Source organism: Grammomys surdaster, unplaced genomic scaffold (genome assembly GCF_004785775.1).
Source record: "Grammomys surdaster isolate TR1022 unplaced genomic scaffold, NIH_TR_1.0 364, whole genome shotgun sequence".
Taxonomy (NCBI): domain Eukaryota; kingdom Metazoa; phylum Chordata; class Mammalia; order Rodentia; family Muridae; genus Grammomys; species Grammomys surdaster.
In genome coordinates, this window is record NW_021604783.1 from 2,220,125 (window position 1) to 2,231,790 (window position 11,666).

Here is an 11,666-nt window from a genome sequence, read left to right on the forward strand (position 1 = left end):
AGCTGGGGAATACCCAACAAGAGAGGGTTATTAGCAAGAATAGATGTCAGGTTTAGAAGGTGGGATGTCAATCAATATTCAGGGGATGCAGAGGAGGAGGATGTTGGCAGAGGTTACTCATCAAAAGTAGAGTTAGGTGCAGTCCTATAATCTCTGATCCTGAGGCAGGAGGATCATGAATCTGAGGCTAGCATGGGCTCAGAAGCAAAGCAGATAGAAACATAAAGATAGTGTGTCTGGGGATGTAACACAGCTGGTAGGATAGTTTCTTATCAGGAATGAAGCCCTTGATTCAATTCCTAGCATCCCACAAACAGGGCATGGTAGAACACATCTGTATTCTCAGCACTTAAGAGGTGGAAGCAGGAGGGTCAGAAGTTTCAGGTCATTCCTGGCTACACGATGAGGTAGAGGCCAGCCTGGGATGCATGAGACCTAGAGGAGAATTAGCACACTTTGAGAATAGCCAGACCAGAATGATTAACCAGTATTGGAGCACACACATTATTATTAGCTTTCAAAGTCATTATAAAATACTGAATTACACGGCCTTTTAGAATTTTTTTCAGATCCTAAAGTGATCATCTGTAGCCAGAAAGGACTCCCAGTGGAAGGATAAGGACAGCAACCTATCCACAAAACCTTCAACCCAAAATGTGTCAAAGATGGGACACAGGGACAAAGATGGAACAGAGATGGAGGGAATGGTCAGCCAATGACTGACCCAACTTGAAACCCTTCCCATGGGCAAGAACCAGTCCCTGACTCTATCACTGATACTCTGTTATGCTTGCAGACAGGAGCTTACCATAACTGTCCTCTGAGAAGCTCCACCCAGCAGCCAATGGAAAGAGATGCAGAGAGAGACCCACGGCCAAACACTGGACAGAGCTCAGGAAGTCTTATGGAAGAGTCAAGTGAAGGATTGAGGGACTGGAAGAAGACAGAAACTTCACAAGAAGACCAAGAGAGTCAACTAACCTGGACCCCCAGGGGCTCCCAGAGACTGACCACCAACTAAAGAATAAGCATGGGCTGGACCCAGGCCCCCTGCATATCTGTAGCAGATGTGTAGCTTGGTCTTCATGAGGATCCCCCAACAACTGGAGCAGGGGCTGACCCTGAATCTGTTGCCTGCCTGTGGATCCTATTCCTGTAACTAGGCTGCCTTGTCTGGCCTCAGTAGGAGGATGCTCCTAGCCCTGCAGTGACATACACAGGGGTTTCCCCCTTCTCAAAGGGGAAGGGGTGAAGGAGGATGTGTGAGAGGGAGACCCGGAGGAGGAGAGATGTTGCCGATAAGGATGTAAAGTCAATAAATTAATGAAAAAAAATAAGAAAAAAAAAGTTTGTTCATTAAATAAAAATATTACAGAAATCCCAAAAGACACATAGGCTAATGTAATAACCCTGCATCTCCTGTGCCCAATTTCAAACACAACACATCACCAATGCATAGTAAGCCTCTCCTGTCCTATGCCCCTTCCTTTACCACCAACGAAGGGACTATCTGGGACTCTGAATTGGCTATTTATTGTTTCTAGTTCTTTGCAGTTCCACTCCACATCTCTAACCAACATCTTTAAAATTAGACCTCATACTTGAAAATGAGAAATGTAACCACTGAAATACCAGAAGCAAAGCCAGGTGTCCTTGCCGAAAACACAAAGGAGAGGGCAGCGACCCCAAAAGTCCCTCTGACTTGATCTCCCCTGTGTGATGAGGTCCCTGCCAATGGCTTGCACAGGTAGATGGAGCACGTGGCTCACCTGAGTGGCTCACCTGACGCCGGGAGAAAGCCACACTCCAACACTGAGCTCAGGAGGAAAAGGCGAGCAGCTGCCTGGCGTATCTGTTAGTTCGGATCACAGAAACAGCAATACTGGGTGATCAGAACCGACCAGGGAGCAATCATTAGCGTTGCGGGGGGGCGGGGGGCGGGAAGCCACATGGCTTAGGCCAGACTCCAAGACCAGGGCCAGCCAGGGAGAGGAACACAGTGGGATTCCCCTTCATCCTGTGGGTGGAGACCTTTGAAGCAGGCTCTGAGTGGGGCCTGGCAGCCTCAGCCTCAGCAAGCTGCCGAAAGGAAACAAAGAACCATTTAGTGAAGAGATGGCTGGAGGGCGCTGTTGTAGCTGTTGTAGCTCTTGCTACTGGTGACTTTCTGGTCATTTGGAGTATCATCCGAACTTAAAAAAAAAAAAAAAAAAAAAAACTTTAAAAAGAAGACTGGTGTTTTCAGGAGGCTACTGACATGGAAACCTACCATCTATAATTCTAACTCTAAAAAATATGTTTAGGGGTTGGAAAGAAGGCTCAGCTGTTAAGAGCACTGGTTGCTCTTTCAGAGAATAAAGGCTCCATTCCCAGCATCTACTCTGGGGCTCATAACTTTTAGAAACTCCAGTTCCAAGGTCTCTGGCCTTAGTGGGCTCTGTATGCGTATGATGCATGGACATACATGCAGGCAAAACATTCACCATATAAAATACATTTTTTTAATTTAAAAATATGTCTTAGCATTCTCTCTCTCTCTCTCTCTCTCTCTGAGTGTGTGTGCGTGCACACGTGCACGTGTATGTTTGTATGCATGTGCATGTCAGAGGACAGTTTGTAGGAGCTGGTTCTATCCTTCCACCTTTATGAGAACTGAGCTCAGCAAGCCCGTTTCACTCAGCCATCTTGCTGGACCAAAAATCCCACCATCTTTAGACCACCCAGCCCTACAGGAAACATAGCTAATCCCTAAATGTTGCCATAACAAACAGATTAAAACACACTTCGTCAACATTCAAAATACTTTGGAGGGGGAAAATGAAAGGGCTTTTAGTATTCTGCTTTAGAAATTACATGTCTCAGTAATTTAATTCACAATTTGCTTTCCTTTTTTTCCCCCAGAAAAAAATCTGTGAATAATTAAGAATTCTTGGGGAGTGAAGAATCAAAGCCACGGATTACTCTGAAATGTGTGAAGCGTGGTGTGAATGCCGAAGTGAACCGTGAAGCTGCATGTAGCGTTCTCCTGCACTCCACTAAACAGCTCAGCTCTGGGCTCTGGCTGGGGACTTTGTATTTTAAAGCCAATAATTATTTTAAAGCTTCAGACTTTGGGCTCACAAGGCCCCAGGTTGGGAGGAGCAGCAATCAGCAGGAAAGGTCTAACGGGAGCTGCCAGGGTCTGTGGGCAGCAGCTCGCTCCTGTTCCCCAACACACAATCACTTGTGGTGGTGGGTCGTGATACCGATGACAGAGCCTTGCAGACACCATCCCCGTATGTAGTCACCAGAACCCGTGTGTTGTTTGTTCCTGCTGGCTGGTTAGGACTTACCTACAGCCCGATAGACTGCCAGGCATGCCACGGGTACTGTGTGGAAATGTTTTTTCTGAGGAATCCTTTTTAAAATTTGCCATTACAAATCAGTAATGCTCAGTCTGCTGGTACGCTGTATATTCTATCTATTCAGCATTGGTTAACTTCTTTATTATTTTTAAGCATGTGTGTTTTACCTGCATGTATGTCTGTGTAACCTATGTATGTCTTCTGCTTGTGGAGGCCAGAAGAAGACGTCAGCTCCTCAAAAACTGGGGTCAGGGAGCCACCAAGTAGATGCTGGGAATTGAAACCTGATCCTCTAGAAGAACAACAACAAGAGCTCTAACCACTGAGCCATCTATCTCTCCAGCCCCCAGAATTAACTAACTTCTAAGAAACAAAAAACACCGTAATCCACCTTACTACGCTTTGGACTTTTAATATGGTTTCACTCCTATAAGCTCAGCTGAATGGGCAGCCTCAGTTGTACCATGTTTCCTAGTCTTCCTTGGTGGCCTGTTCACATACCTGATTCAGGACAATGTGTTTGTGAGATGTGGTGACCAGGCCTAAGACCGTGTGCTGAGAGCAAGGAGGCATGACAGCAATGTCCTGCACCCCAAATAGTCTGTAAACAACACGTAGGTGTATATCTGATTGTAGTTTTGTGTGCTGTTTTGAACCAATAAGGTCTGCAAACACTTTTCTCCCTTGTGAGACTCCAGTAAAAGATGAATAAGCCCCACAGTCCTGTGGCTGACATATTTGCTGTACTGTTCATTACATAGAGACAGCCTTTGTTCAGGATGCCTCTGATTCTCTTAAATTTCTACTTCTTAGATGAGACTTCTTTCAGATTAGAGCAGGAGAGGCCAAAACTCTTCAGAGTAAATCAGGCCCGGTCATGTGTAAAAAGACCAAGAGTTGGTCACCTTTTCCAGGTCACCGCAGCACTGCACAGAAGCATTTGATAAACACATGGTCACCTCTGAAACACAAGACCGAGTGTGGGGTAAATAGAGATTTGGCTGTATTTATATTGTCTAAGCAACTGATAATAGAATATATTCCCTGCCTCGAAAAACCAAAAAAAAAAAAAAAAGAAAGAAAGAAAGAAAGAAAGAAAGAAAGAATAGATTCACTATTAGCGTTATAATGAAAAGGGAACACGGTTTTGCAGTGAGGTATTGCCTCACACCCATCAGAGTGGCTGAGATGAACAGGAAAAAAGCAGATATGCCAAGTTTCGGCAAGGATATGGAGAGATTTTTCTTGTCACCAGATATAGAGATGTAAAATGATTGGAATACAGTATGGTGGATGCTCAGACATGGAACACAGAGCTGTACCAGGCACATGGAGCACATCTTCAGTCCCAGATTGGGGGCAGAGGCAGACAGGTCACTGCGTTCTAGGCCAGCCTGGTCTACAGACCAAGTTCCAAGACAGCCAGGGCTATACAGAGAAATCCTGTCTTGAAAACCAAAAGAAAACAATACGGTTATTATGAAGAAAGGAAGAAAGAAAGAAAGAAAGAAAGAAAGAAAGAAAGAAAGAAAGAAAGAAAGAAAGAAAGAAAGGGGAGGGAGGGAGGGAAGGAGGGACGGAGGGACGGAGGGAGGGAGGGAGGCAGGGAGGGAAATACAAGACATTTTTTTAAATACAATATGGAGAGTAGATTTTTTTTTTCTAATTCAAACGGCTTCCCCACCCCATGTCATTCTCATCTCCAGAGCTCCGCGGACAACCTTCCCCAGCCCGTCCTCCACCACACGCATGCGCACACGCTGCAGCCTATTAGACATGCTGTGCTGTAGCTTGCTTCTGTCACTCCATTTGTCCCCGACACTTCTCCCAGGTCCGTGCATACAAATCAGCTTCACGCTTTCTGTAAGTTGCATAGTATCGCATTAAATTCAAATCACTGAAATCAACCATCCCCTTAAATCTTCATTGTACGTGATCACAGCATCTGCCACTGTGTTTTTTTTTTTAAAAAAAAAAGAAAGAAAGAAAAGAAAGAAAGAAAAGAAAAATTTAATTTTCTTGTCGTTTTCACACTAGCTAGAGCATCTAAAACAATGCAAAGTGGTTGTAGTGACAGCAGCATCCCTAAGTCTAGCGAGAACATCTTTGACACAAATGTTAGTATCCTCTCTCTGGTTCAGATTCTTTTACACATGTAATGAGAATGAGAGAGGGAGAGGGAGAGAGTCTCCAAGGAGCTGGCCTGGTACTCACAGACATACCACTGTCTCACAGTGCAGGGATTAAAACCGTACACCACCACACCCAGCAAATACACTAATATTTTTTTTAAAGATAAATGTGGAAGTTTTCAGTGCTACATTGACATCTATCACAATTCAGTTCTTCCCTTGAGAATTTCAGTAGAACTATTTTTATTAATAGATTTCCTAATATTTAAGGATTTTGCATGCAGGTCCTAGCTATTCTATTCAAATTACTCTTTTGAGTAGAAGGCCCCAGCAAACGTATTTTGATAGCTGCATTCTGGAAGGGGCTTAGAGATCTGACCACCATGTGGAAGACACTGTCCCAGGAGAGGCGGGAGACTGTGTGAACTAAATTAAATTTGCTAATGCTTGTTGCTTAGATTTTTGCATCAGAGATATGGTTGGCCTGTTTTCTTTCTTTGTCTACCTTTGGGCTCCTTCTTGGGCTTTGCTTTCCACTTACCTCCAGACACCCTTCCAGTCCTCAGAAAGAGGAAGGCACAGATTGTTCGGATGCTTTTCAAAGTCATTTATTTTTTCTCAGAGACACAGCAAAACAGTGGCCAGGGTAGGAAGCTATCGGAGGTGAAGAAGCAGAGCTTCTTGGTGTTTTCTTGTTCCCTTCAGCAGTGATCCGGCCGGTCTAGCTGGGTGCCGTGGATCAACAGGATGGAAGGGGTTTGGACCCTTGGTCACTGCCAGAAGGAGCATCTCCCAGGACAGCTGGAAGATTGTATACGCAGTGCTATCCCAGGATAATACTTTCAAGCAGTGGTGTTCAACCTTCCTAATGCTATGACCCTTTAATATAATCCCTTATGCTGTGTTGGCCCACAACTATAAAATTCTTTTTGTTGCTACTGCATAACTGCAATATTGCTACTGTTATAAGTCATAATGTAATTACCTGATATGCGGGATGGTCTTAGGGGACCCCTTATGAAAGGATTACTCATCTGCTCCATGGGACGGCGGAAGGCAGCCATACAGAAGTAAACCATTTAAACAAGGGACCTAGTCCATTAACCCCTCACCTGCACTTACATCTCAAAAGTGTATTTTATCTGTACTTAATAAACTCTCGCATTAAAGGGGCCTCGCCTTGGCTAGGCCCTTTTCCACACTCCCAGTGTCCACTCCCTGTATGCCCCGACTTATCTTTGGCCCACTACTTGGTTCTAATGCTATTCATCTCCCCACTTTCCACACGTCTCTGTTCACCCTACCTCCTCCCTGGGCTCTTCTAAGCACCTAGTCTTCTCTCTACCTCTTTTCTTCTTCGCCATCCATCTGCCGCCCAATCTCTCCTTTTCCCTCACATACCCCTAATCTTAGGAAGGGGGTGCCCCCGGAAGCCAGCTTCACACACCGGACTCCTCTGGCCGACTTTCTTTCTCCGCGGCAGATGGCCATACTCTGCCTCCCTACCTGGTAAAGGAGCAACCAGTACCATAATCAGAGTTCTTGAAGGGTGCCAGCGGGAACAGAGAGGTCACCTCAACAAGAGAGCAAGGTTAGACAGGCGGTAGTAGCACACACCTTTAATCTCAGGAAGCAGAGACTGATTTAACTCTGAGGCCGAGGCCAGCCTAGTCTACAGAGTGAGTTCCAAGACAGCCAGGGCTCCACAGAGGAAACCCTGTCTTGAAAAAAACAAAAAGAGAGAGGAGGGTGGGGAGTCAGTGGGTTCATAGGTTAGAGGGCAAGCTGTGGGTTCCAGATACTATCCACAGAACTAGGAAGCTTGTTGCTAGGTAACCAGACCTCCTATCACCGCAAGAGCGCATCATACTAAGGCAGCCTCTAGTTGATTTCTGCTGTGTCTCTCAGCTACCCCACTCTCTGTGGGACTTTGAAAGCAGAAGGAGGAGAGGAGAGCGAGAACCCAGCCACTACGTCCTGAGTGCCCTGTGGCTCTGCCACTCACCGTTTCACTCTGAAAAGCAGGCCACCTGGGCTGTTAGGTAGCTGCCACCATGAGTTTGGGCATGATGGAAGAGGAGGACTTGGCCGAATACTTCCGGCTACAGTATGGGGAGCGGCTGCTTCAACTTCTGCAGTAAGTGCCTGGTATAGCTGGTCTGCCTCGCCTCTGAGCTTGGGACCACTCTCACCCACACGATGATGCTCCACTGCCTGATCTTTCCTCTCCTACAGCCCAGTGCTCCTAATTAATGAGTTAATTATCCCATTACCCAACTCTGACTCTGGGCCCCCATCACTTGCTCTCTCTGAAAGCCCTGTGTAGCCTTCTCTCCTCAACACACTGCTCCTTTCATTAAGGTGAGAGTGGAGCCCTCTTTTCCTTCCCATGGGTGTCCATCTCCGAGGTACTCCCTACCCAATCCTCCTCCTGCCTCTCAGAGGCCCCTGTCCCCCTTTCATTCTTCTTGGACAGGAAGTTCCCAAATATTGAGGAACAGTCAGATTCTCCATCCATTCGGCTCCTGGAGAAGAAGAAAGAGGCAAAGATCATGCAGGAGGCCATGGAACATAAGAAGGAGGTGAGGGGCGGAGGGAGTTGGAGGTCATAAGGGTAGGGGTGCAGGGTAGGGAATGGATTGTCTGGGACACAAGGTTAATGGATGGTGGGCCCATTGGGGTGGGGGTGGCTAGGACTGGGAGTTCTGGCTGGTGGTTCTGGTCTCTTTCCTCCACAGAGAATAGAAAGGGTCTGAGTCTTGGGAGAACTAGGATCATGGGATGTGGGATACTATACTAGGATCTCTGTACAGGATAGAGAGTGCAAGCTGCAAGCCCTTCTGTAGCTATGTTTTGTTTGAGGTGTTGGGGATTGCTTTTCCAATGAGCTACATCATCATCGTTTCAAGAGCCTCCCGGGCTAAAGGATAGAACACTTTGGTCAAATGATGTTAGAGTCTTACTGAGTGCCCACATCAGGTAGCTCCCTGACTTCCACCTTCTCACATCCCCCAAAGACGTTCCAACGAAGAATGGAAACGCTGAACTTGCGCTGGGAGGAACTAGGCATTAAGGAAGAGCAGCTGAAGGCCCATATCCAGAAGTTTGAGCAATTCATCCAGGTATGAAGTAGGGTGGGCTGCAGTAGGTGGAGACTTCACGATGCACTGAACCAACTGGTTCTTCCCCCTCTGCCTGGCTTTGCAGGCTCCCCACGCTCCCAACCTCCCTGGACTAAAGGCTTCTTCCAAGGAAGACCAAGTCCAGTAAGGCCTGATCTCTCCCAGGCATCTTCTATAGTCTGTTTACCACCTATCTGAGATGTCCCATTTACCTGCCAGTCTCTGCTCTCTAGTTGACCATTCCCTATGTCCTTGCCTGTACCCAGGACAGTGTATCAAGCGGATGGGTGGATGAATGGGTGTGATGGATGACAGGAGTATTTGTGGATACAGCAGTGAGTCAGAGGGGCTTGGTCCACTCACTCACTCACTCACTCACTCACTCACTGTATCCCTCCATCTTTGTCCTTGCACTGAAAGTGAGGGCTAGATGAAGGCAGGAAACCATTGCAATGAAGGACCATGAAGCAAAGAGACTAGCAAGAAACTCCCCACTTCAAGAATCTCTACCTTGGGACAGGGGGTTAAGCAACATCTCCCTTCTTCCTTCTAAGGTCTCAGTGATCCTGAGGAACCAAGGAGTTTATCAGGATTACCTACAGAGCAGAGATGGGTAGTCATAAGCAGGAGCAAGAATGACCCTAAGCAGCCACACTGGAAGATCTGTACAGTGTGGATGATGGTTTCCATGTTTACATAGATGTCACCTCTTCCCTAGTCCTTCCCCACCTATACACTTGTACTCCTCCCAGAGACACTAGGGCCACATGCAACTAAGGCAGACTTGCATCCAACTGGTTGGAAGGAATGTTTGGATACTCAAGTGAGGGTCCCATGATCCTCCCCACTCCTTCCAATGAGGGAGCACCAACAGTCAGCAAGCCCGACTGTGATGGATTACTTGTGGCTGGGCCCTACAGACGACAGTAGCTTGCCTCAGAGGATAGTCCCCTTAATCAGTACTTAAAGGAATGATTTGGGCTGGCAAGATGGCTCAGTGGGTGAAAGTACTTACTGCCAAGGCTGATAGCCTGGGCTAGACCTCTAGGGTCTAGAAGAAGGTCTTGGAAGAAGAGAATTGACTCCCACAAGTTTTCCTCTGATCTCTGGGCGTTCAACATAGCATGTACACACACATACACATGCACAGACAAAAATAAATAAAAATGTAAAAAAATAAAACAAAAACCCACTCAGACTTGTTGGCCAGCAATCCTCCAGGACTCGTAGTAGAGAAGCCCTGAAGGGCTGGGCTCTGTTGCAGGGAGAGCTCACTGCTGCCCTCTGCTGGAGGAACCCTACTCTTAAAGTTCCTCATTCTACACACAACTGGGATGTCATGAGTTGAACTCTTTCTTCTGAGGTACATCCACCTGGACCAGAGCAAAGTTGATGGAGTATTTGAGAGGACAGGAAATTTGAGAGTTAAGGGCTCTCCAAATGACTTCCAGGCAGTCAGAAGTTGTGGAATTTCATGGAATTTGTTGTAAATACAGATGTTGGTAACATCTTCCTCCTTCTGCCTCTAGCAGGTCTCAGGTTGAGACCAGACACCTATAGGTGTTTAAAAACTTTCTAGGTGATTCAGATATGACTGATTTGGAGTCCCTTGGGCCTCCCTGGTGCTTTGGAACAGGGCAGTTATCTGGTGCCTTTTTCCATTCTCCCTAAATGTCCCTACCATACGTGTTCATCCATGTGGAACCACAGGGGCCCATAACAGGAGAATAGAGACACCTGGTGACACTTGGTGACTTGCACTGGTCCTGATGCTGTAGAAAGAAGAGGCAGTAGCTGAGCCTCACCCTTTCTGAGGGCAGAATTACCTGCGCCGTCTCCTCTAGTCCTGGCCGATGCCAGTCTGGGCTATCAGAGACGTGTCTTCTCCTCCGCGTATGGTCTCATTACTACTGCCTTGGGCTTTGTAGGAAGAGAGGGCTACCAACTCTCAGCTGACAGCTGGAGAGACACAGGCTTTGTGTACCAAATCAGGAGAAGATGTGGTCTTCCCAGCCCTGGCTGGCCCATCTGCCCCATGACAAATGCCACCACTAAAATCAGAAATCACAAAAGCTCTGTCAAAGGCTTCCTTCTTCCACCTAGCCTTTCTCAGCCTTCTTGGATACAAGACGGATCTTCCTCCACCTCCCTCTTTCTATCTGTTCTCTTCCCATCCCCCACTCTCTGAAGCCCAGAGACCAAGGCCTACAGACTCAGAATTTCCTGCTTGTTCTTCCTAAGGCCCCCTCTTGACCTTGAGCTGAATTACTGTACTCTCAGCCTCCTCGGGCTACAGAAGCCCCTTAGCTTTACTAAATACCTTCAGATAACGGAAACCTCACCAAATCCTTTTCCTTCATACCCCCTCTCCAACATGGGCAACCCTGCAAGCTCTGCCTGCCCTCTGGTGATCTGAGCTCAGCAGACAGATGGGGCAAAGGGTCTCACCAGTCCAGGGTCTCAGGGAGAAAGGGTGAAAGGCTTACCTAATTTACACTGCCTCCCTCATTCCAGGAGAATGACCAGAAACGGATCCGAGCCCTAAAAAAAGCCAACAAAGAGCGTGAACTGAAGCGGCAGCGCTTGCGGGAGCTGGCCAAGGCCAAGCAAGAGATGACGGCTCTGAGGCTGGAGCACCAGAAGCTGAGTGTCAAGCTGCAGGACTATGCCATCTTCAACAAGTACCTGGAGAAGGTGGTGGAGAACTCTGAGGTGGGTCCCAGGGCTGGAGGTGCTGTACCACAGGGCCCTTCCTCAAAACCCTTCAAGTTAGTGGAATAGAGTTCAACTCCAGCTGTCTAGGGTTTAGGGACCCTTGGAATAGTTGTCCTGATCTGGGGAGGTGCAGTGACACTGGGAGATAGATAGCCAAGCCCCCACCCCCACCCCACTAGCAATGAGGTTGGGTGGGGCTCCCAAAGCAGGAGGCTGTACATCTATACATCTATGCATGGGTTGTGTGTCTACATCTCTGTGTGTGTGTGTGTGTGTGTGTGTGTGTGTGTGTGTGTGTGTGTGTGTGAGAGAGAGAGAGAGAGAGAGAGAGAGAGAGAGAGAGAGAGAGAGAG

The 11,666-nt window shown here is 47.3% G+C and overlaps 1 protein-coding gene across 1 annotated transcript in view; it reads left to right on the forward strand.

Moving 5' to 3' along the window:
• The first annotated feature begins 7,348 nt into the window (after window positions 1–7,348).
• Ccdc42 (coiled-coil domain containing 42) overlaps window positions 7,349–11,666 on the forward strand; it is an 8,592-nt gene continuing 4,274 nt past the window's right edge. The window contains exons 1-4 of the mRNA XM_028780083.1: window positions 7,349–7,613; window positions 7,953–8,058; window positions 8,494–8,598; window positions 11,113–11,310. Of these exons, the coding sequence (XP_028635916.1) occupies window positions 7,531–7,613; window positions 7,953–8,058; window positions 8,494–8,598; window positions 11,113–11,310 (492 nt within the window). The 5' untranslated portion in view covers window positions 7,349–7,530. The remainder of the gene's footprint in view (window positions 7,614–7,952; window positions 8,059–8,493; window positions 8,599–11,112; window positions 11,311–11,666) is intronic.